This window comes from Dreissena polymorpha, chromosome 15 (assembly GCF_020536995.1).
Source record: "Dreissena polymorpha isolate Duluth1 chromosome 15, UMN_Dpol_1.0, whole genome shotgun sequence".
NCBI lineage: Eukaryota > Metazoa > Mollusca > Bivalvia > Myida > Dreissenidae > Dreissena > Dreissena polymorpha.
This window is the reverse complement of record NC_068369.1, coordinates 41,726,281-41,751,219: the sequence shown is the minus strand read 5'-3', so window position 1 is coordinate 41,751,219 and position 24,939 is coordinate 41,726,281. Positions and strand designations below refer to the sequence as shown.

Sequence of the window (24,939 nt, the reverse complement as noted above, 5' to 3'; positions counted from 1 at the left end):
TAAATGTAAATCAAATGTAAATCAATTATTTGGCGATTGATTGAACGCGCATCTATTAAGTATCATGTTTATTTATTTCTCATCGCTTTACAGTTTGTACTTTACAACTTTCCTTTAGTAAATACACAAAAAGGACACGTACAATTTAACAAGACGATGGCAATACGTATTGACCATGTTGCAATACACGAAGAAACATGAAGTTAATCAAAAGCGACACGAAAATTTGTACAATTTAATTCATATTAATTGGAGAACACGAAATATCGGCCATATTTAACGCCAAGCTATGTGTTATCTATTAAACCACGGACTATTTTTGGGGCGATTGCCTTCTGCAATTCGCCCCATAGGTAACATAATATACGTATACCGAAGAATGTAGTCCGTAACTGCATTTAACCACTTTGCATTCAGATTCTGCATTCGCAAACAAAATAGCTCCGATGAGCGCGTTCCATCCGTGACAACGTCTTTTCACTGTGGCATTAGCACATGAATAAAAATTGAATCTACATGATGTATAGAAACCTTATGACAACGTTTGTCTTCACGAAATCTCAGATACATATAACACTAAGTTAGAGTAAAAACCTAGATCACCAGTTCAAATAATAATAATCAAAATTGTATTTACAAACGTTTCGCAGTTATGAATTGGCACGTGCGACAATGCCTTGTTTTAAAAAGCAGCATTTACAATAGCTAAATCATATATTATGTTGACAGTCTGTCATCCTTCCTTAGTTCTATTTGTTTTATTCAACAAAGGTGATTCGTTGGCATCACGGTGATTAGTGTTTTTACGACCACGAAATTTGAGCATAATCGCCCCACCAGTACTTTCAGTACTTTCAGTACTTTGATTATCTTAAAGCCCATGTTTTGCGAGTCATTAAAACGCCAGAAACAGTTAAGGTTTGTGTGCAAAAGAAAATCAATGTATGGTTAATACGTTTGCCTGTTAGTAGTTTTGTCCGTCCGTCTTTGCCTTTCAGTAAAAAAGCACGTAAAATAGTTGTCAAATTGAAATCGCCAAGTGATATATTTTTGCCATTGTGCAGTTAAATGACTTTTACGATGTATTAATAATGAACATTGACATGTTAACTGCATTAGTTGTGACGTTTTTTTTCGCTAACTGTCGAGCCATATTTTGCATATACATATGTATTGTCCGTATTGTATACATTGTATACTATGATTTAAATAAAGAGCTTTTCTATTCTTTTGTGTTTAATGTTTGTTGTATTTTAAGTTGTTTTGCCATTCCAAACGTATTTATAACAGCATTGGTACGTTTAGAGATCGTAAGAAACACTCGTGAGTGGATTTTCATGCAACATTACCTTAAAAGGAAATGTGCACAATTCCCATTAACTTCTATTTTAATGCCGATTTATGGAGTTTTACAACATTTAGGTTATGAATCTTTTCAGATACCATTTTTTTGTGTGATAAACAAAGCAGTTTTACGCACATCAGAAATTTTGATAATCGAGTCGAGTCGAAAATAGTTTGTATTTAACAATATGCAGTCGTAAATCATGTTAGTACGTTGTACACTATAACCAGGCAATCATTATTCAGGAGAAAATAAAGTGTTGTCCGTATAAAATGTATTACTCGGTCAGACAAAACATGATCACACATAAGCTAAAAACTAAAATGAAACGTAATACGTGCCGCAAAATTTAATTCGCAAACGCAATCAACTGCATGGTACATATAAGCAAGTTGTTTATAAAACAGTAGAGTCTTTTGCTGTTGTTTTCGTGCATTTTATGTGTTTTTTTCGACGTAGCTGTATAACCCATGTTTTTACCTTATAGGAACCTTTTCACAGATTTAAGCATGTATTGAAGTTAGTCATTAAATGCTTAAAATTGATAAATGTAACCATTAGAACTAAATAGCTATATTAAAAAAAGAATTAAATTAAATTAAATTAAAGAAAACAAAGTAAACCTCAACTGGGCTCGAACCACTGATCCTTGAAGTACAAGTTTGGCTTTTTAGTCGATCGGCCATCCGTGCTCATACAGTGATCGAAGTAGCGCCGCAAGAAAGCCGAAAAGTTTTGATGAATCGATTATATACTTTATATATATAAAAAATCCTCGTAATGTCACAAAATATAAGGATTACAACAGAACTCTCAAAATTATTCAATCGTTTCGTGTTTGTAACACTTTATAATTTTCAGGTTTTTAAATCGTCAAAAGATGCATATATTGGATATTTTAGAGCATGGTAAATGTTCAGTATTACTGTTTCCTCGCAAATATCATAACTAAAACGAACATTTGCAAATCTGAAATTTTTCAATTTCAAATTTGTTAATTTACCCAAACGTAAAAAGGTCCCTTTAATTGACCTTTACCAAAGGCCAATTAAATCTTGGATAAATTTCCCGCCAAAAGACCCGAATGAATAACAAAAAAGTTCGTATTTGTTGACAATACCCTAACTAAGCCAAATAGAAAACGTTCGGTATAGTCTTCAAAAAGTATTTAATTATTATCAACATGTTGACAATCTTTGTTGTGCCACATAGCATAAAGGATTTACGCCATTTGGAAAATCTCCACTATTTCAATCTCTTGCCGGACGGTGACATTACATTCACCGTGTATGTGAGAGCAAGGAACGACAACTTTGCATGGAGATTGCCACTATTTGTGTAGATTTGTTCACACGACACATTTTCGGATCTACAACTCATACGAGAGTGTCGGTATCGGTTTTGTGCCTGAAATAAAGTAAATATCGGAGCCTTATTTAGTTTTACTGCCAGCTAGTTCGCCAAAAAGTATTTAGTTCTTCAAAAAAAAGTGTAAACTAGTAATTTGCAAATTACATTCACATTAAAAACACGGCAACATGCGACAAAAAGACCATATACCGATGTATTATCTTGAGCGGCTATCAATGTCATACATTAGCTCTTGTCGAGTCGCTGATCCACTTTTTTATAAGGTGATCAACAGAGTAATAAACAACATTTTTATCTCCAAGCTTGTTTTCACAAATACTAGTCTTATTTGGGCGTTGCCATTCTTAGAGTAGGGTCTTCGATAGTATTGTTAACTACGTTCGTACTATTTCCAATGTATTTGAATATAATGCGGCTAATAATTGTTCGGAACATCTGCGACATTAGTCAGAACTCTGTGATTTTAATGACGATTGTTTTCAACAACAAAAACTATAAACTTCAACGCCGTATAACTTGTTAATAAGATATGTCTTGTTTATAATTTTTTAATGTTTTCCTTTGATTTACTCCTGTTATTGTTGCCATTTTTTGTGCAACCTTTCGTGCTAGAGGACAGGTGCAAACGCTAATGAAATCGGTTTTGCACAGTCTTACAATAGCTGCAGCATACAATCATCTAACTACTCAGCCCGACACCTCAACAATCAGATAGAAACAACCAAACACACGAAAACAGTTGTTGCATTCGGTCGTTGCTGGGGCAAGTAACAACGTCCGGGTTTGAATTAACCGTTAACGCATATGTATAACCGCATTGCCAATCGCTGTCGTTAAATCTTGTCAATAGCGATGTGTTGTGATTGAAAGAGAGCAAAAGCACAGCAAAATGAGTTTTAGTGACAGTTCCTGTTTTCTGAAGATAACATTCATTCTATTGATTAAGGCGTTTATAAGTCAGGTTCTTGCGTTGGCCATTCCCTACTGGTTTTCCATGGATGCCGGAATTACTAAGTTTCATGGCTCGCTTTTCCGGATCTGTTACGGCGTGAAAGGTGGATATAAAGATTGTTTCGACGTGAACGATGCTCCAAGTAAGTTTTCCTTTTTTTTCTTTATTAACAAGTACTGTTTTGAGGATAAATAACTATGCAGATATACGCCGTGTCGTTGTTTATAAATGCTGAGAATCTCGCGTTAACAGAGTCTAGCTGATCCGGTCTAAAAGAAGTCTTGGTAAATACTAGTAAATTGACAACTGATAAAACGTTCTTAAGCAATGAAAAATAAAATAATATTATTGCTCCCGTTACAGCAACATATTTGAAATTACAAATGCATACACACAATTGGGCGACACATAATGCAACCTCAGGTAAAGAAGGACATCGTAAAATACACAAATAAACACACGCATAATTAAAAAGGTCAAACAGTGTTCACGCATTAAGTTATTTGTAACGCTACATAAATGTACTTTTCGGAAAAAATGAGATAGTTAATGACCGATCCTTGCAAAGGTTTAACACAATTTTAAAAATAGTAATTCAACCAATTGATATTTAATTTTAATTTAGACGGACTATACATTGGTCCAGGAACTCTATTTGTCGTTTTGCTGGTTGGTTTGAGGCAACGCAGATTAAGTATTTCTTTAACATTACTTTGTATACTGGCTATTGGTGGATCAGAAGAGGGGAGTATGTTCTACGGGAGAATCTGTAAGAAACCAGAAATATGATTTAAGTGGAAAGAGAACCCGGAAGACGTTTCTATCTTTTAGGCTGGTGGGAGGCGACCCAGGCATTCGAGGTGATCGGGACCCTGCTGATCATCGCCGCTCTCATCCTCACCATCGTCGTCGTGTTCTTCAAGTCCGACATGAAGATTCTCAAGCTTGTTGCGTGGATACTATCCTTCTGCGCATGTAAGCACACGAACGGAATTGATTTTGAAAAAGTATTTTGTAATATTTGTTGTTGTTTTTTTTTCAAACATTGACGCCTCACGCATTGACAATGTGACTGTGATAAAACTATTAAAACTTAGTTGTTGCTAAGATATTTATTTACACCATGATGGGTCTTCCTACGTAAATGAGAACTTTTTTGCCGCGTACTTAAACACGGTGCCTATACCACGTGACATTTTAAGATCTGTGTGGGGAGTAAAATATCAACAAAAGCGCGACGAAGGTAAGATTTTTAACGATAACTTTTTTAATATGTCATCATTTTTAATGGGATAAAGTGGAGAGCCCGCTCATTCATGAGAGTTTTCTATAGGTATCATGATTTTATAAAACAAATAAGTATTTTTTCAGTAAAGTGCAACCGCGCGTTTGAACGGTTAGAAAAGGGTAGGATCAGTGTGGGGACATTTGTTTTTTTTACACAAAAACATCACCTCTGGTGAAATTAAGAAATAAATTTTATGGACGGAGCTTACACTATATCATTTTGCATCCATTTTCAGGTTTCTGTTATTTATTTACGAAACAAAATTCAAGAAAACTATTCTTACAGTAATATGATCTGTGTGGTATACGTTTTTCAACGGATCTGTGTGGTATAAAAAGATGCTTGTCAACAATGTATTTGAAATGGGATTTTTAAATGCGCTAGCATGTAAAACACATAATGGCTATACACTACGCTTGCACCGCTTGTTGAACTAATACATAATTATGATTTACAGGCATTCTGTACAATCCCCATTATAATATTAAAATCTTACGCTGGAGCATCTTAAATCGATGACAAGTCCATGCTTACCTTAAATAAGTGTACACTTTATGTTATTGTATCAAATTCCATTTTTATTTTGGCGCCAAACACTACTGTCAGGTGAAGTAATGTATCGTATATAATTTTTGATATTATATTTGCTTTAAGGTATGGCTCAATGCTCCGAATGCGGAAAAATGTCGAAGACCAGAGCTGGATTATTGCGCCACATTAGGGGACACGCTAACTCTGGAAACTATAACTGCTGTGGGAAAGCATTTAAGGTAAGATTAAATACCTTAAAAATAGTTACATTTTTATACAGTTATGCTAACCAGATGAACGGATTTTATTGAAACAACACAAATATACAATATATCTCATCTCTCAGGTTATCATATATTTTGAAATAACTCAATAATCGTCAAATCGTTTGTAATTTAAAACTAACGAACGCGTGTCCTCAGATACTAACATTTTTTAAATAGCGTGTTTACGCATTGAAATGTCACGTGAATAAAATATGTTGTTTTTTTCTCAGGATGCCTACAATCTTAGAAGGCTTCAGCGAACAAAGGATCCCAATGTCACGTGTGTGTACAGTGCGGCAGGAGCTTTGCGGACAAGTACCTACTCTCGGCTAGAGAGAAAAGTGCAAAAAAGAGGGATTGGTGAAATGTTACCAGTGTGGGTTGGCAGTTAGGAGTGAGAATGACCTCAGAGAGCACGTCAATACCCACATGCATGACAAGTGTAACAGTAGTGAGGAGTGTTTCAAAACGTACAAACGCAAAAAAAAACCTTTCTCGATACGTGAGGACTTCACATAAATCCGTGAAAACTGATTAAAAATCATAATGGTTTACAGTTTGTCTGTGTAACTTCATTATCGTTTTACGTTATTTTATTCGTTGTTTTACTTTTCTTTACTTTTCAAAATGATTCTAAAGTTATCCGAATTTGATTAATTTTTAGGTTTCGTTTAGTTCGTTTGTGTGTTTGAAATCATTCTCAAATAATTGTGCAATAATTTGGATTAACGTTATTCATTAATATATCGCATCTGTGATTTGTATTATCGAATCTGTGATTCTTTTTTCGGCGTATGCTGCATAAGCCAGCTTTTCACCTTAGCCTGACCTTTGTAAGTGTCCAATAAAATTCCAATAAAATTTCCCGCGGCTAGGTACGAATGAATACACTTCATTTATTCCATTGGCTGATTTGAGTATACCACCAGAACATTGGAAACATATCCGCGTCTTTGTAACACTGTTTTACTGTATGAAACAATTTTATCTCGAATGAAAAGGCTTAATAGATAGAACAGTTTTACACTCAATTCTCGACATCAATACAGTTTGTGCGTACACCTTTTATTTTCAGAGTATTACCAGCGCAAGAGCGTTTATACTTAAAAGGCTATGTTCTCATATTTAGTACTTACTTCCTTATTCCTGTCAACATGTTAACATGTAAAAGTATAAAGAGCAATGGAAGCGAGGCCTCACTTTAAAGCATTGCATTTCAACCCGCGAGGTATATCGGGTCAATTCGCGGACATTCAGAGTTTATATACAGGTCATCACCGGAGTTGGCGGCCAGTAAAATAATCGCTATATAATAAAGACGCTATCCGTGAACTAGGTGACCTGGAATTTTCTTTAGACCAGAAATATGTTAAATGAAGATATTCAGCAATATAATTATGGTATGTAAATAATAGATTCTTAATGTGTTTTCAACAATACAATGATAAATATTATTGTTGATAAATTTAACAATAATTATTCGTCCATATTGCCTAATGTACTAAAGTGATATTATGAGCATGTAACAGTTTATAGGTGTCTATCGCAACCGTTGATTATTTTTGATGTTTCTACTTCATATACACTTATATTAATTAATGCAGCATCATCATACTAAAACAATATACCAGAAAGAGAAAAATAATGCATTTGAATATCAACCGTACTTTCGTTTGACAACTGATCATGCGTTTACGAGTTGAACCTAAATTTAGTTTTAGTGCAGATTTGTTCATACGACACAAAGACACGAAATTGTTTTACGGATCATTTCAGCTTACAGGACTGGGTGGGTCACGTAAGAATATCGAATATAAAATATTTTTTTATAAACAACTGGTAGCAAGGTGAGTTGCAGATAATTAATCAGTAACCACATTTTAACTAACTATTTTGACCTGTTAATTCTTTTCAGCTCAATTCAACAGTGCAAAATGCCCATAATATCACTTTAAGCATTAGCACGATGATAATTGATACTGTTAATAATCGAATCAAATAGCAATGCCCGACAAACCACTAAAACAGGTTTGTTCGAAGAACGCGCCTATAAATACGGATACTTCTCGTGTGGCCGGTTGACTCATATGTTTAAATTTCACTTCCATTCTTCTTTTGGTTTTCTGTTTTGTATCTATAGGTTTATGACCAGCAATATGTTATAATGTAAAATAAGCCGCGAAAACTCCCCGTAACATCCCGTACTGCGTGTGATGCAGCTAAGAACTGCACAGAAAAAGACATTCGCTATCCTTGATCTCATTCATTAAACTATTTACGCCGTATATCTTTTTTAAAGATATTTCTTGTTAATTATAACTTGATTAAAGTTTTGCGATGTTTTTTCGTTGGTTTCAATTTTAAATACCGCTGTCACGAGCTAGTTCGATAATCATAAGCAGCCAGGGTTTCTAATACTAGGGTTTTACACAATTGCTTTACATAATTAACTGCCTGCTTATAATTACTCTAAGCCGTGGTAATTGACAGTAAACAATGTATGCAATGTGGTTGTGTATACAATACAATACTCCTTAATTCGAAATACGTCTTTACATTCTTCAGAGCTGCATCCATCCACAACACAGAATCGTACATATATAATCATATAATATAATATTTATTCATTTACTTTTTATATTCTCTTCAAAATAATTAACGCTAAAGATAAGCATACACTTGTTACACTGATTACAACGACATAATTTATAACATGACATTATCACCAACACATGGCGAATGATTGTCAATATCTATACTATGTAATAAACTAATGCAACAATATGAATTCCATATATGAAATAAAACACACAAACACACACATATATATATATATATATATATATATATATATATATATATATATATATATATATATATATATATATATATGTGTGTGTGTTTCTACTATGACCAGTATTTTGTTTTTAATAAACATACCGTTTACCTTAAACTTTAAATAACAACAAATTGACAAGCCAATACGTCTGGTGGATTCTGTTTTATCAGTTTGCATTCCAAATTTGATTTTAAAACATACGTATTACTCAGGAAAGAACATGCCTTTGCTTTTTGTCAACCTGTGTTATATTTGACACAATTTCTATTGCAGAATTTGTGTCAGAATTAAAATGTCCATTGTGTTCGTCTATCCGCATTCTTATTGTTGGCAACAGTTTGCTATCGTTTCGTCTCGCCCGCTCCCACCTTACTCCTAGTGTCCCCTTCTGTATAGCATTCCTGTCTCGTGAAACCGTTTCCTCTATTTTTCTTCCCTTAACCCTTGTCCGCTCACTAATGCCAAATAGGTGATTACTGAAATGAATGAATTTTTAAATAATAATAATAGATCTACTACTACTACTATTACTACTACTACTAGTAGTAGTAATAGTTGTTGTAGTAGTAGTAGTAGTAGTAGTAGTAGTAGTAGTAGTAGTAGTAGAAGTAGTAGTAGTAGTAGTAGCAGTAATAGCAGTATTAGTAGTAGTAGTAGCAGAAATAGTAGTAATAGTAGTAGTAGTAGTAGTATTAGTAGTAGTAGTAATTGTTGTATTGAAATAATTGAAATTAATTAAAAAATATATATATTGTCGTTATTATCTCAATTTATCCGTAAATTGTAGAAACACGGATACCACACAGATCCTTCTAAACACGTATACCACACAGATCATATTACTGTTATAATATTTTTCTTGATTTTGTTTTCATAAATATATGAAAGAAACCTGAAAAAAGAATGCAAAATGATATAGTGTAAGCTCCGCCCATAAAGTTTATTGCTTTATTTCACGAGAGGTGATGTTTCTGTGTCATAATAAAATAATGTCCCCACACTGATCCTACCTTTTTCTAACCGTTCAAACGCGCGGTTGCACTTTACTGAAAAAATATTCATTTGTTTTACAAAATCATGATACCTATAGAAAACTCTCATGAATGAGCGGGCTCTCCACTTTATCCCATTGAAAATGATGACATATTAAAAAGGTTATCCTTAAAAATCTTACCTTTGTTGTGCTTTTGTTGACATTTAACTCCCCACACAGATCTTAAAAAGTCACGTGGTATAGGCACCGTGTTAAACACATACAGGAACACACCTCACCTTACGTTTCAATATGCAAGTAATTTCATTTAATGTTGTGTTCTTTATTTCATGTTTAAGGTGGATTCATAATAGTCGGCATCATCATATATGGAGCGAAAAGGTATTCAACGTTTAAGTACTCGGGTGCTTTCGCGCTTGCAATCATCGCCGGAATCAAAATGGGAGTAGCGGGCATTCTGGGATTGATGGACTGGATGAACAAAGGGAAGCAATTCGCTTAACTGGCTGAAAGAGAGAAGCAAATTACCAACGCCGTGTTTTATTTGTATGCTGACGTGAACAGGGTGCAAGATCAACGGGGTTTATAGGGGTTTACACACGGGCTGGAAGGAATATAAACACACCGTTAAGAACTTTATTTTTGCAAATATCTCAAGTTATTGAAATACATTTTCAAAAATCTTTTTAATGCATAAAAGACAGTTTTTCTTGAAGGTTGTGTCGATATCTTTAGATTTAAGAATAAATCATTGAATACGCCTGAAATCGGTGCCAAAATTTCACGTTGCGTGCAGCATACCCCTGTACATGAATGCGTTACACACTAATATTTAACCAAGAACACAGGCGTATGAAATAAAGTTATTCTTATGTATTTCACATTGCAATAAGCAACATAAAAACTATATTTTATGCACTAGTTGAAATTTTAAAGAAAAATAGTTTTAAAAAATTATTTGAAGAAAAGCACCACATACTGGTGTGTTTACATCCATTAACGTTCAATTGTGAACCCCAAAAAGTCACGTGATCCTGCACCCCGTGACCGAACTTGAACTTGCTTCATTTCACATTTTGTTTTCGTATTTTTATGACATGTTTCGACAAGAACCCGATGCAAGAAAACATGTAATCTTTTTAAGGGTAGATTTTACATGTTGAACACAATTAAATTGAGCGATAGTGAAAAACGATAGTGTTTTGACTTGAGAACAAATTGAGCATAAGCAAACCAAAGAAATAAGATTTGAAATTAAGGCAAACCGTGGTTCTTCTATATTTAATGTACATTTAATTAATGTTTTAGTGCTATATTTCCTTATATAACACTTAAAAACGAGTTATCCGATTATGATAAACAATTTGTTTATACTTTTGAGCATATGTAAGTTATAATATAATTTATAAAAAAACAATGTTAATAACATAACTTGTGATTTCGCACGTTATAGGCTTGCAATTGACTGTCGGGCCCATAATGACCTTTATTTTGAAAATAATATTCATTGACTATATCATGTCAGTGACGCTCGATTGGTCATTGTCGGCTACGGTACGGGTAAATATATTAAAACGTACCCGACCGATATTAGGCTGTACCCGAGTTTTATTCCCGCCAAAAATCCGATGTCGTAAAACGCTCTACCGACTACCGTAATTACAAAACAAACTTCTATTTTTTTTTAAATGCATCAACATGCTTTTTTAGTATGAGTTTCGATAATATAGAGGCCATTTAACAGAACATTGACATAAATATTCACATAATTAATTATAAAAAAAAGCCGACAACGACCGATTAAGCGTTAAAATTCACAGGGTTCGTTTTTGTATATTTGCTGTACACGCGTGACATGCAAGTATACTTAAGTGTACCCGGGGTACATGTAAGTAGTACCAGAGTCGACAATGACCAATCGAGCGCCAGTGACCATTTAGTACTTCTAGAACAGCAACACGCCGCGGTCTTCAACTGACGATTACGAACATTTTGGCTAAACACATTTTAGTACGCCCTCGCAATATTTTTAAAGCTATGTCAGCATCCAAATGGAGTATTTAAATAATATACTAGTAATACGCTCAGGGTTATTACATAAATTAAAAATAGACTGGGCAGATTTTACTCGATTTTAACGTTAATTAAACAAGATTGTTATTCAATTGTTCAGTTAGCCTTTCAATTTACTTAAATGTCGATACAGCAATGAAACATGTATATTTAACCTTCATTGTTTTTGATGTTTGCTAGACGCATTTCACTATGCGCATTACGATATCCTTCGAACAAGGACAGAATTATTCGATGTATTGATAAAGTGAGCCTCGTTCTGAGAAAAATGGGCTTAATGCATGTGCGTAAAGTGTCGTCCCAGATCAGCCTGTGCAGTCCACACAGGCTAATACGGGACGACAAATTTCCGCTTTAATGGTATTTTTAGTTTCAATGAAGTCTATCCTTACCGAAAATCAAGTTTAGGCGGAAATTGTCGTCCCTGATTAGCCTGTGCGGACTGCACATGCTCATCTGGGATGACACTTGACGCACATGCATTATGCCCAGTTTTCTCAGAACACGACTTAAATTGTGAAATTTTAAATATTGCAGTGATAAAAAGCGATGGGTTTCAACATGCACAAATTGTACCACCAATCCGATCGTCATGCCCACACAAATAACTTGATAGCAGGCGGATATAGTGAGCATACATTTGCAATGTTCAATGACGATGCAATATCAAAGATAATTTGAAACAAAAACGAGATAACATTACTCAAAGTATAGCCTGGATTTGGCCCATTGGTCGCAATTCGTCTACTTCGGTCACAACATTGTACTACACAAATCATTATTTATGACAAACGTGCATTTTGAGGTACATGACTACTTTTTTGAAAATATGAATCCTGGTATGCGGTTTGAGTGTAATGGAGCATATTTGTGCCGTTTGAATGTTATAAAAACACAGAAAAAAGTGTTTAATACAAAAATTGAAATAGGGTAAGCAATGCATTTCAAAGTTGAAAACCGACATGTTTATGAGTATGCGCGCGTGTCCCTTGGTTACACAGTCCATCCGAAACGAAATGAAAATAATTTAAATTCGTTCACCATCACAGTTTATAGGCTATGTGAGTATCCAGATGCAGTCATTTTTATAAAGTTCACTCTTGTTGATTGCATCAATTACAAAATCTAACGGGCAGATTCACTCAATGTTTAAGTTCGCCTACAATGTATGATAACGACTTTTTGTGCTTGAGTTATTCAATTTATGTAACTTTGGATAAACGAATAAAATACTAATATTTAACAGTGATGTTTGCTGGACGTTATTCACTATTTGCATCACGATATATTTCGAAAAATTACATTATAATGCGATATAAGCCGAATAATGTAGAAACGTTTCAGAGAGGAAAAGGGTTGGGTGCCAACATGCACCGTTGTACCACTAATCGAGTAGCATGTCGATACACATATGTTGATACCATCTGGAAAATACATTTTCAATATTCATTAACAAAATAATTTTGAAGAATCCATATTAAAGTTTACACAACAAGAGTACAACACACCAATAAGATATATTTGATTTGGCTTACTTTTTGAACATTCATCCACCTCGGACTGAACAATTAAACAATAAAATCATGTTCAGTATTGATGCGGTAAATCATTGATATCAGAATAAAATCTATTATTATATTATGCTTCACCCTTTAAATGTCTTATGTCTTGCATATTATTTGTGTTGTTTGAATTTTTATATCGAAACATTGTTTCATACAGCAAAAGTGGGAAAGAATGCGTTTAATAGTTTAATAGCGACATGTTTATGAGAAAGTACGCGTCTCCTTGGGCAAAACAGTCCTTCCCAAAACAAGTGACGTTCAATTTGTAAAACCTTCACAGTTTAAGTCATCGCAGTTTTAACTTTAATTTGCGGTTAAAAAAGCAGCCACAAACTTTGGGTGTTTTACTATTTGTGAAAAACATAATGTACGTATACTCTATGTGGGTGTGTTATTTTCAGTACCAAAAACAAACAATTTTGTTTATTTTTTTATTCTTCCTTCATTTGCATATAAATTTCATTATAATGGCGCGCAAAACATGTTTTGCATACGAGACATTTATATGAATAATTTAATTTTTTACCGCTAGTTTATTTCACGCGTCACAACAGCTTTATGATAACCTAACCTATATTAATCCAATAAGATGCACATAATTTTAACAAAAGCTGTAAAATGTCCAAAATGCTGTCAACGCTTGTAATATAAAGCAGAAACACAATTCATGTTCAACAATACTATGCGTTCTCGAGCAATTGTAAATGCGTGGCGGAAAACGACATGTTTAATACTAATAATAAGTAAATGTTTTTTTATGAATTAAAGTGTCCACAATTCAAGACGACAACAGACGAGAGGGACTGCACGATATTCTTGTAAAAATGACTGGAATGTGTTTTCAGGTTATGTTGATCTCGGTGGGAATTAAAAGTCTCCATTCAGCGCAATTTGTTGATAAAGGCACTGATCAATTGAAGACGGATGATAAATACAATGACAGTCTAGGTGTCATTGCCAACGATACCGTCAAAAGCGAGTTCAAGAACGACGATTCGATGATATTGAACTCCAATACACGGGGAAACGTGACATTTGACGCCGACGTATCAAGCAATAATACTACAAGGTTAATTATGGTTCCACAATCATTGTATGTGTTGCGATCAGAGACGCGTATCGTAACTGGAGAAACAACTGTCACCCAAGGGAACACAACCAACGGCGAAAATAATTCGCATAATACGCCATCACCATTGGAAGCAAGCGATGCGTCATCGGCATCAGCCATGCCGATTGTGGGAAGGACAACGGTTCCGTCCGTTCGGGAAGGTAACACAACTCACCAGGAAAACGATACCCTTCATGTATTGAGCGTTTCTAACGTTGCAGGCGAGGGTCAATTTGTCACGCCCACCGCGTCGACAGTGTCAACAAACAAGGCGGTGATCCAAAAAAGTGCTACTGATACGCAGAATCAACAAATAACCACCGTGTTAACAGCAGCATCATCAATTGAGAACCAGCAAATAACCACCGTGTCGACAACAGCATCACCAACGGAGAACCAAACACTAACAACTGCGTCGACAACAGCATCACCAACGACAACATTTGCAACGACACAGCAACCGAAAGCAACGTGGAACAGTAAGATTTGGCCACCTATGCGTTAATCATATATATATATCAACACATAACATCATACGATTACGAAGTATTAAAAACACAAGTTGGCAAGTTATTCTTTAACAATTCTCTGGGAAACTAGGCTAACTAGTCTTATGTAAATATCTATATATATCTATATATATTTATCTAGGATAACTACTCTTATGTATATATCTATATATATCTATATATATATATCTAGGCTAACTAGTCTTATGTATATATCTATATATCTATCTATCTATATATCTATATATCTATATATATATATATATATATATATATATATATATATATATATATATATATATATATATCTATATATCTATATATATGTGTGTTTATGTGTGTTTACAGAGAAAGGCCGTATCTGTGCACTGCTGCGAGGGTGAGTAATCAAGAAATCGGATGTTTTATTAAAAAGCATGTTCTCAATAAACGCGCATGAACGCATTCTTCATTCATACTTCAATAACGCTTTGATCATGTAATCAGCATGCATCCTGTTGAAAACATTTGAGAAACTTGATTTCGTAATCGTTAATTTATTTAAAAATCTTACATTTCATTTACCCCTGTTTAATCAAGTGTTTACGTGATAAAACACTGCGCATAGTAAAACCTGACAAAGTTATTTCTTCAATATAACTTGTACATGCAAACATTTAACTGCATGCAATGGTTAATTTGCATCAACCTCTTATCGGTAATCTGTATTATACCGTTCCCGCTCCGTTTGGTCGATACTTGATAAAATAAGATGTCATTTTGCGCAATGCGCTCTATGCATTGCAAAGGAAGTTGGTCACTTGCTTAAATAACACACCATCGTTTGCATTTAGATTTCACTTCTAGGATGTCTCCTGGTTTTCAGTATTCTTATATTTCAATAATCTTTATTGCAGACAACGACTCCCTTTGCCGGCTTCATGTCAAGACGCCGGCATTGAGCCATGGAACCGATAATGGAGGTGTAATACCGGACTCTATGTTTGTCTTGGCAACATACTACCACAATTGTGCGCATATCTGGAGTCAGAAACTCATAACGTCGAACATGCCAACTTAGTCCACTGTTTTCGTATTTTAGTCATACCGCTGTTTTCTCAGAATGAAGAAGAACGAATTATGAAGTGTGATAATTATAAGAACATGTGTTTTAAAAAGTATCTTTTTATGTACATGATTGATAAACTGCATAGTAATTTGTAAAAAATAATCGAGACTGATTATCTACATGAGCGCTTATATTTATTTGCATTTATTGTTTCAACAGTTTGCTTTCTAAACCATGATTTAAAATTCAAAACGATATTTGCAAGCCACGCTGTGTTGACTGAACATTTATATCCCAACCTTGACGATGTTTGCATACTACATTTGAAATTCCATGGACGCACCTTACTTGCTGTATGCATTTTATTTCACAACTTTCGTTCATCTATTAAGCATTCCTGCGTCTCGACCATGCATACTAAAATGATACTTTTAATGTATTATGACAACGGCAGTCCGATAGGCGGAGTGGTCGGTACACTTGTGGGCGACCCGGCTTGAATCCCAATTGCTGGAAGCAATTTAGTTTGGTTGTTCACCCTACTGATCAGGTGAGGTTCCGCGGGAATACTCCGGCTTACCACAACAATCGAGAACAAAACTATTTAAAATCGTTCAGTTACAACCAAATAGCCGGAAATTACAGCTATATTTCAATATTCGCAAAAACTTTCGTGAGTCTTGTATGTTAAATAGGACGGAGTACTGAGACATAGTCCAGGTGATCACATAATGCAGCCTCAGGTGAGGGATGACCTCATAAACTTCGAAATACACTCATACTAGGATGATTAATTCCGGATCTTGCGAAGAACCGACACATACATGAGTAAAATGAATATACATAATCAAAGGACAGTATTTACCTGATAAATTATAGGACCGGAATGACATGAATGGGTTTCCGTATCATGTTTCATCACAATTGAGTTATTAGTGTCTGACATCTGGTGCCTCAACTTTTTAGCTCACCTGAGCACAATGTGCTCATGGTGAGCTTTTGTGATCGCCTTTTCTCCGTCGTGCGTCGTCAACATTTGCCTTAAGAACACTCCAGAGGCAACATTTATTGTCCGTTCTTCAAGAAACTTGGTCAGAACATTTGTCCCATTGATACCTCGACTGAGTTCGAAACTGGGTCATTCTGGGTCAAAAACCAAAGAACCAAAAACCAAAAAAAAAGAAAAACCTTGTGAACACTGTAGAAGTCACATTTGATGCCTAATCTTCATGTAATTTTGTCAAAATGTTTGTCTTAATGATATGTTGGTGGAGTTAAAAATGGTTCCGGTCCCTTGAAAAACATGGCCGCCAGGGGCGGGAAAATATTATTTATATGGCTATAGAGAAACCTTGTGAACACTCTAGAAGCCACAATTTTTGCCCAATCATCATGAAACTTAGTCAAAACATTGGTATCATTAATATCTCGGACGAGTTCGAAAATGGTCCAGATCGGAGAAAAAACATGGCGGCCAGGGGGCGGGGCAGTTTTCTCTATATGTACATCGTGAAAACATGTGAACACTATAGAAGTCACATTTTTGGTCCAATCTTCATGAAATTTGGTCAGAACATGTGTTTTCTAGATATGACGGTTGAGTTCGAAAATGGTTTGGATCGGTATAAAAGCATGGCCGCCAGGAGGGGGAGGGTCATTTTCCTTATATTTATGTAGTAAAAAAGCTTGTGAACACAATATAAGTCACATTTTTTGCCTAATCATCATAAAAAATTATAACGTCAATTTTATAGATATCTCGGACGAGTTCAAAACTGGTCATGATGGGTCGAAAAAAATGGCCGCCAGGGCGTGGGGCAGTTTTCTCTATATGTATATAGTGAAAACATGTGAACAGTCTAGTTCTGATAAGCAATAATATTAAAGAAAGATAACCTGTACATACTTTCAAATAGTTAACTCCCTTGTATAAACCTGGTACTTCTTTCATAAAATGTGATGTACATAAAGACATTAGTTTGCATGCAATTTAATAAACCTATTGTTTCTTTGTCATAAAATAACTGTACATGTACTAATGCACTGTAGAGCCTTATCTTTGATCTTTACTGATAAGCCAAGTTAACCTTCTGTGTTTCGGTGTATTGATTGAACATCTTCTAAGATCAATTGGATTGGGAAAATCAATAATCTCAGCAGACTACTGTGCTATGAAACTGTTTCCATGGCAACCTTGACTCCAGTAAAATGCACTACCTTACCTGTACATATTTAGTGCAGTAGATAATGATCATCCATAAAGTAGGCATAACGCTGCTCATTTTCATGCATCTTTTTCACTATAGGGTGTCATTATTTTGCATTTACATGTGTATATACTTTGTTTGTGTACATTCTGTAATTCATTTCTTTCTGAGTAGTGTTTAGATCATGATGTTTAATGTCTCAACTGTCAGTAACTAATTAACGACACAAGTCTGTCATCTGATAACCAATATATGTCATGTTTATACTCAAAATGAAGCATTTCGTTAGAGAAACATGCATATGCTATTTGTTGTTTTGAATTATTTTGACCCTTATTTTTATACATTAATTTTAGTTAATTGTCATGTTTCCTTTGTCTAAGCTGAGGAGTCACAGAGGGAAGGGCTGAAATTCATTATCTTAGATCCTTATCCGTCAATCAAAATCTCAACTCTCCTCTTAGACTATGCAAAAGCCAATTAAAATTGAGATGAGCCCAGAAAAGATGTATTGAAGTATATTATAGGATATTGACTAATGGCCAATGTCCTTCAAGCCTGAGGGTGTATAAAACATGCTGCACAGGGCTAATCAGCATCCCAAAAACTAAATTTTTACTGCTTAAAGAATCTGCGTCACTGGTAAATAATAATTAATATTTTGGACATTGAAGATAGTGTCTAGAAATGGACATTTGGGAAATTTACCAACATCTAAGATAGTTTATTAAAGAACAGAGATGAAGATGATTCAATTTTTTGTAAGTTTGATGATTCTCAACTTACTACTGAACTTAGTAATTTTTGGAACAGTTTCAATCGGGATGAGTTTCTATGTGTACTTTTACTATTGGAACAAAGCTATCTTACATTAACCTGCGCAAAGAACAGGTCATTTCTTTTTATCTCAGATGAGCGACTTTGGGCCTTTCACGCCTCTTGTTTTATTCAAAGAGCTAATAACTTACTGAATAATTAACCAAGCAGGATGCATATTGCGAATTACAATCATAAAAAGTGCATTTAAAGTTCCATCAAATACGGGTCATTAGCTCCTGAGATCTTACATGGAAACAAAAAAAAATCATTCGAAAATAACTTGTTAATAATGAAAGTGAATTTAAAAAGAATTGAAGTACAATGATTTTGCCCGCACAACTTGACAACGATGCATACCGGTTATCAGTATCATATATGGCTGCTGCATATCCTGTTAAATCAAAGTCAGATTACTAGTGTAGAATTGAAACAATCAATGAACGTGGACATTTTGTTTTAGTCGGCAAATTGAGGCTTCCTTTTGAGGAACATAAGGGGCATAACTCTGGTCAATAATTCAATTTGTAGGTCAGAGTGACCATTCATGATCATCCAAAAGACGTGTGAAGTTTCGATTGGATATAACGAATATCTTAAGTACTAACAGAGGAAGGTACTGAATGCCTACAAAACTTTAATTTGAATTTCAATTTTACACCCACGCAAACCTTTACTGGACTTTTACAGAAGGGGGCATAATCTTTTTTTCAAAATACAAAAACATGGCAAAATTCTTCTTGAATGCAGGTTAGAGTTTTGTAAATAGGTCAGTGACCTAACACGATGACCCAAAACCAAGAGTAAAGTTTCAATTGCATACCTGTTCTAAAAACAGTACGATTTTTAGATATTGCATTTTTCCCTCAACCAGAGCAATACATTGATGCGACCTTTGGACGAGTTGCATGGCCTGGACTATTCCGTGAATTGTCTGGCTAAAAACTGCCCCTTTATGTATTTAGGTAGAACCATCTGTTTTGGATAGAAAAATAAAATAAAAATCATGGGTCACCAGTGTTGTTCATTTTTTATTCGCACTTTAACATCAAGCATGTTTCAGCACAATAACAATTCACCAATAAGGTAATAACATAAAAACTAGAGTAAATTAATGAGAAAAGTGTTGAAAAAACCTATATTTCTCACAAAATATGTAATACTGATTTAATTTGACTGCACACTCTTTTTAAACATGAATCCATTGATTCATGTTTTTTTATCATTTTTTTAAACATAAACAAAAACTACAGAATTTCACATTTGAAAATAAATAAAATGCATCAAAGTCATTTTTATTTTAACATGACTTCCTCCACCTTGATTTTTTCCAAATTTACCTAAATGTTTAATGAGTTATGACTTAATACAAATATAAGAAGAAAACAATAGGTCACCAGGGTCGTTTGTTCACAAATGCAGTTTAACTGCATGTATTAAAATACAATTTAAAAACACAATGAAAACCATGTACATGGTGCAGGTCAAAACACATACTAGTACATGTATTGCTATATGCCAATGAAAAAGTAGATTTAAATGTAAATGAAAACACAAATTTTGTGTAGCAATATGAGTAAAAGAAGAATACTACAGTAAATAACTGAAAACAAGATGTATACAATATATTAAAGAGGCCGTCCAACAGATTTAGGCATGTAGTGAAGCTTGTCATTAAATACTTAAAATGCTTTATATTGGTAAATTTAAACATTTGAACTAAAAATCTCCAGTAACAAAAAACAAGAATACCATTTTAAAAAAGGGAAAAACGAAACCCTTCACAGGACTCGAACCACTGACCCCTGGATTCATGGAGTAAAAAGCCTCCCGCCTAGACCACTCGACCATCCACACTCATGTTAAGAAAAGAAGTATGTTTTAGCTATATATGCAATCTTCGTAGTTTCCCATAATATCGTTTCGCGTCGATACGACGCTTTATCAGTTGGACGGCCCCTTTAAAGCGGCATATCAAAGGTATTTAATTTTTATGGGCAAAAACTGTCCATTTTTTTACCTTGCGTTCATTTTAAGCATCTTTTGTTGCTCTTTCGTTCTAATATTGTTTACATTCTTTTTTATCAGAATATCCGAAATATATTGCACTTATTTCGCAACCGGTGTTTCAGTAAAAAAAATATTTGCGTAAAACTATACTGCCGCGTACGTCCTTAATGGCCATACAATTATTGGTACTTTGTTATGACCAGAAACTGGCGTTTTGATAACCATAAGAATTACATACAGGGCATAACAAGAGATGCGTCCATCTTGCATCTTGCATGGTGCCCCTTCTTAATGCCAACCACATGATTGTTTGGTGGACAGTCAGAATGTAAATTTATTATTTAAAAAAAGTAAAAGATTAACAAAGGGCTTTAACTCTAAAAATAGGGAAGCATAGTAATGAGTCTTGTGCAAAACACGAGGCAATTGCCTAAGTCCATAGCTCCCAAATGCATTGTCGGATTTGGCTGGTTATTAAAAACTCCTCTCCATTTTATGTCTATATACATTTTCATAAAGTTTGGTGATCATCCAATTAAAACTGGTTTAGTTAGAGAGCAGAAACAATAAAGTGCGGAATGAAGGAACAACAGGGATTGAGTGGCTGATTGGCACTATCTGCCTCCCGTCAAGGGCTTAATAGCATGTGTAATTGCATTGTGTATCCTTTACAAATATGTTATACTTAATTTAATGTGAGAAAACAAAACACATATTTGTACCATCGTTTTTTATGCAACATAAAACCAAAGTGTGTAAAAACCCAGTTTAATAAATTACAGACAATTAAACAACTTCATACAATATAAAGTAACTTAAACAAAGCTTGTTTGCATTGTGTTAGTTGCATTTTAAAATAATATAACTTGTTTTAATTGCATTTTAAAGTAATATAGCAACACAATTGGATGCTATACACATTTGGTGGGGAATATAGTGTTTGTAATCAATCTCTGAATGTGTAAACAAACTCTGAATTTACAACACGTAAAAACATAAATGAATATAAAACAGCAAACAGATTTTGTCAGAATTAAGATTTACACCTTCGTTCTTTTGTAGAGAGAGATTTTATTTTTTAAATACTAGGGCCCACACTCAATAAAACTTTCAGTATGAAACATAAAGAGTTATGTTCATATAGAAAAAAGAGGGCTTAAAGGGGCCTTTTCACAGATTTTTGCATATTTTAAAGTTTGTCATTAAATGCTTTATATTGATAAATGTAAACATTGGATCTTAAAAGCTCCAGTAAAAAATCAAAAATAAAATTTAAAAAATGAAAAAAAAGTAGCCGGTACCAGGGCTCGAACCAGTGTCCCCCGCAGTCCTGGAGTTAGTCTGAAGTAAAAACGCACTAGCCCTCTCGGCTATTCCGCCGGGTTTACACGAGTGTAATATTTTATACATTATATAAGCAATCTTCGTAGTTTCGTAAATTTAAACGACAACAACAGAACTCTCCAAATTATTCAATCGTTTCGCGTTGCAACGCTTTATAATTTTTAGGTTTTCAAGTCGTCAAAAGATACATATAATGGCTATATTGGACTATGGTAAATGTTCAGTAATACTGTTTCCTCACAAATATCATAAGTAAAACGAAAATTTGCGAATCTGAAACAACTTTTTTCAATTTTGTCAATTTACCAAACCGTGAAAAGATCCCTTTAAGAGTGCTTACAAGGTTTTACTTAAGCCATAAAGGATAAATTCCCCCCCCCCCCTCTGGCAGCCATGTTTTTCAACAGACCAGAACCATTTTTGAACTAATCCAAGATATCATTAAAACCTCCCATCAGGACCTCACCATATTGTGACACTTTTGTATTTAGTTTGATATTCGTATGTGCCAAATAAATAACATTTATGATATTACACAGAGTTGCAGTTGCTTTCTTCTTTGAAGAGCCATATTCTTCGTCTCGATAAAATACATATGAGATTATACAGGCGGATTCAAATAATAACACTTTTGTGATTACCTGTCTACATTTGTCTAAGTCTTTGATGACTGTTAAAATTGAGAAAACTAACTTTTATTCTACACTAGAAACGCGAATTAAAAACAACTCCAATTGCATATTGTTTATCTTCTGTACAGGTTGTTCCCCTTTTATTACCAACAGTTAAAGCGTCACGCTCTGGTTCCCTGGTTAGCGCCCTCCTTTCTATGGAGCATGTGAGTTGTGTGTGGTTTCCGCCGGCTACTTCGGCTTCCAATAATGCGTTCAATAGTGTTCACACACAATTCATATTCCTTACATAGTTACATTGAAATTTCCCCTGTGCATTAATGTACAGTGAGAAAAAATCTTCAAATTATATTGGAATCGGAAAGCAATTCTACGAAAATGATAACACGGAAGTGCAATGACGAAAACGAGACATTACGACTATGAGAACGTGACAGACGATAACGCAACACGACTGTATGATGACGATAATGCTTTATAACACGAAATTATATGTCATTATCACCATCGATATGCCATGGTATCGTGATCGTACTGTAGAGTATCGACTTAAAAAATACATGCATAGGCGGTTGCCCTAAGTGATTTCTTTGCCTTTACAAATGCATGTTGCTTAATGGCATTTGTATATTGCTAAATTACATATCACAACTGCGTACTGGTATATGAAAACAATGCTTATTGCATTGTGCTATCCTTTACAAACACACTGAACGTTCCGTGCGCATTTGTGCTTCATCACTTAGTGGAACATACTAGTAGCTTGATTGCTTTTGTCGTTACTTTATACATGTAAATCAAATGTAAATCAACTTTTTTGCGAGTGATTGAACACGCATCTATTTAGTATAATGTTTATTTAATTCTCATCGCTTTACAGTTTGTACTGTACAACTTTACATTAGTAATTACACTAGTAAGAACACTTACAATTTAACAAGACGAAGGCAATAAGTTTTGACCGTGTTGTAATACACGAAGAAACATGAAGTTAATCATGTTTAAGCGACAAGAACATTTGTACAATTTAATTCATATTAAGTAGAGAACAGAAAATATCGGCCATATTTAACGCCAAGCTATGTGTTGACTATTAAAGGGGCCTTTTCACAGATTTTGGCATTTTTTAACTTATTCATTAAATGCTTTATATCGATAAATGTAAACATTGGATCGTAAAAGCTCCAGTAAAAAATCAAGAATAAAATTAAAAAAAGGAAAAGAACATTGCCCGGATCAGGTTTCGAGCCAGTGACCCCTGGAGTCCTGCCAGAGTCCTGAAGTAAAAACGCTTTAGCCTACTGAGCTATTCCGCCAAGTACACATACTTGACGTATTTTATACCTTATATAAGCAATCTTCGTAGTTTCACAAAATTTAACGACAAAAACAGAACTCTCCAAATTATTCAATCGTTTCGCGTTGCAACGCTTTATAATTTTTAGGTTTTAAAATCGTCAAAAGATGCATATAATGTTTATATTAGACCATGGTAAATGTTCAGTATAACTGTTTCCTCACAAATATCATAACTAAAACGAAAATTTGCGAATCTGAAACAACTTTTTTCAATTTTGTCAATTTACCAAAGCGTGAAAAGATCCCTTTAAACCAGGGGCTGTTTTTATCTAAAAACAATCGTTTCTGCGGGTCATTAAAACGCCAGTAGCAGGTTAAGTTTATGTGCAAAAGAAAATCAACGTATGGTTAATACGTTTGCCTGTTGGTACTTTTGTCCGTCCGTCTTTGCATTCCAGTGAAAAAGCTCGTCCGTTGCTAACACAGATGTCAAGTTTAAATCGCCAAGTGATATATTGTTGCCATTGTGCATGCTTTCTGCGATGTATGAAAATGAAAATTGACATGTTATCTAAATAAGTTGTGACGTTTTTGCGCTAACTGTACAGCCATATTATGCATATATTGTCCTTATTGTGAACATTGTATACTAGGATTTAAATAAAGAACTGTTCTAGTCTTTTGTGTATATATATTTTTTTGTATTTTTAAGTAGTTTTATCATTCCAAACTCATTTAA

The 24,939-nt window shown here is 34.4% G+C and overlaps 2 protein-coding genes across 3 annotated transcripts in view; both read left to right on the top strand.

Moving 5' to 3' along the window:
- The first annotated feature begins 3,496 nt into the window (after positions 1 to 3,496).
- The window catches only part of LOC127859340 (uncharacterized), a 38,768-nt gene continuing 17,325 nt past the window's right edge, over positions 3,497 to 24,939 (top strand). Inside the window, exons 1-3 of one of the 2 annotated variants that reach the window (XM_052396685.1) lie at positions 3,497 to 3,810; positions 4,500 to 4,643; positions 9,925 to 10,993. In XM_052396685.1, the coding sequence (XP_052252645.1) occupies positions 3,606 to 3,810; positions 4,500 to 4,643; positions 9,925 to 10,088 (513 nt within the window). In that variant the 5' untranslated portion in view covers positions 3,497 to 3,605 and the 3' untranslated portion in view covers positions 10,089 to 10,993. Of the gene's footprint in view, positions 3,811 to 4,499; positions 4,644 to 9,924; positions 10,994 to 24,939 lie in introns of those variants that run through there. The other variant, XM_052396686.1, reaches the window with a different exon arrangement.
- On the top strand, positions 14,213 to 16,122 carry LOC127859339 (uncharacterized). Its single transcript, XM_052396684.1, has 3 exons — positions 14,213 to 14,814; positions 15,193 to 15,223; positions 15,741 to 16,122. Exons 1-3 carry the CDS (start codon positions 14,223 to 14,225, stop codon positions 15,799 to 15,801), a joined length of 684 nt encoding a protein of 227 aa, XP_052252644.1. The 5' UTR covers positions 14,213 to 14,222; the 3' UTR covers positions 15,802 to 16,122.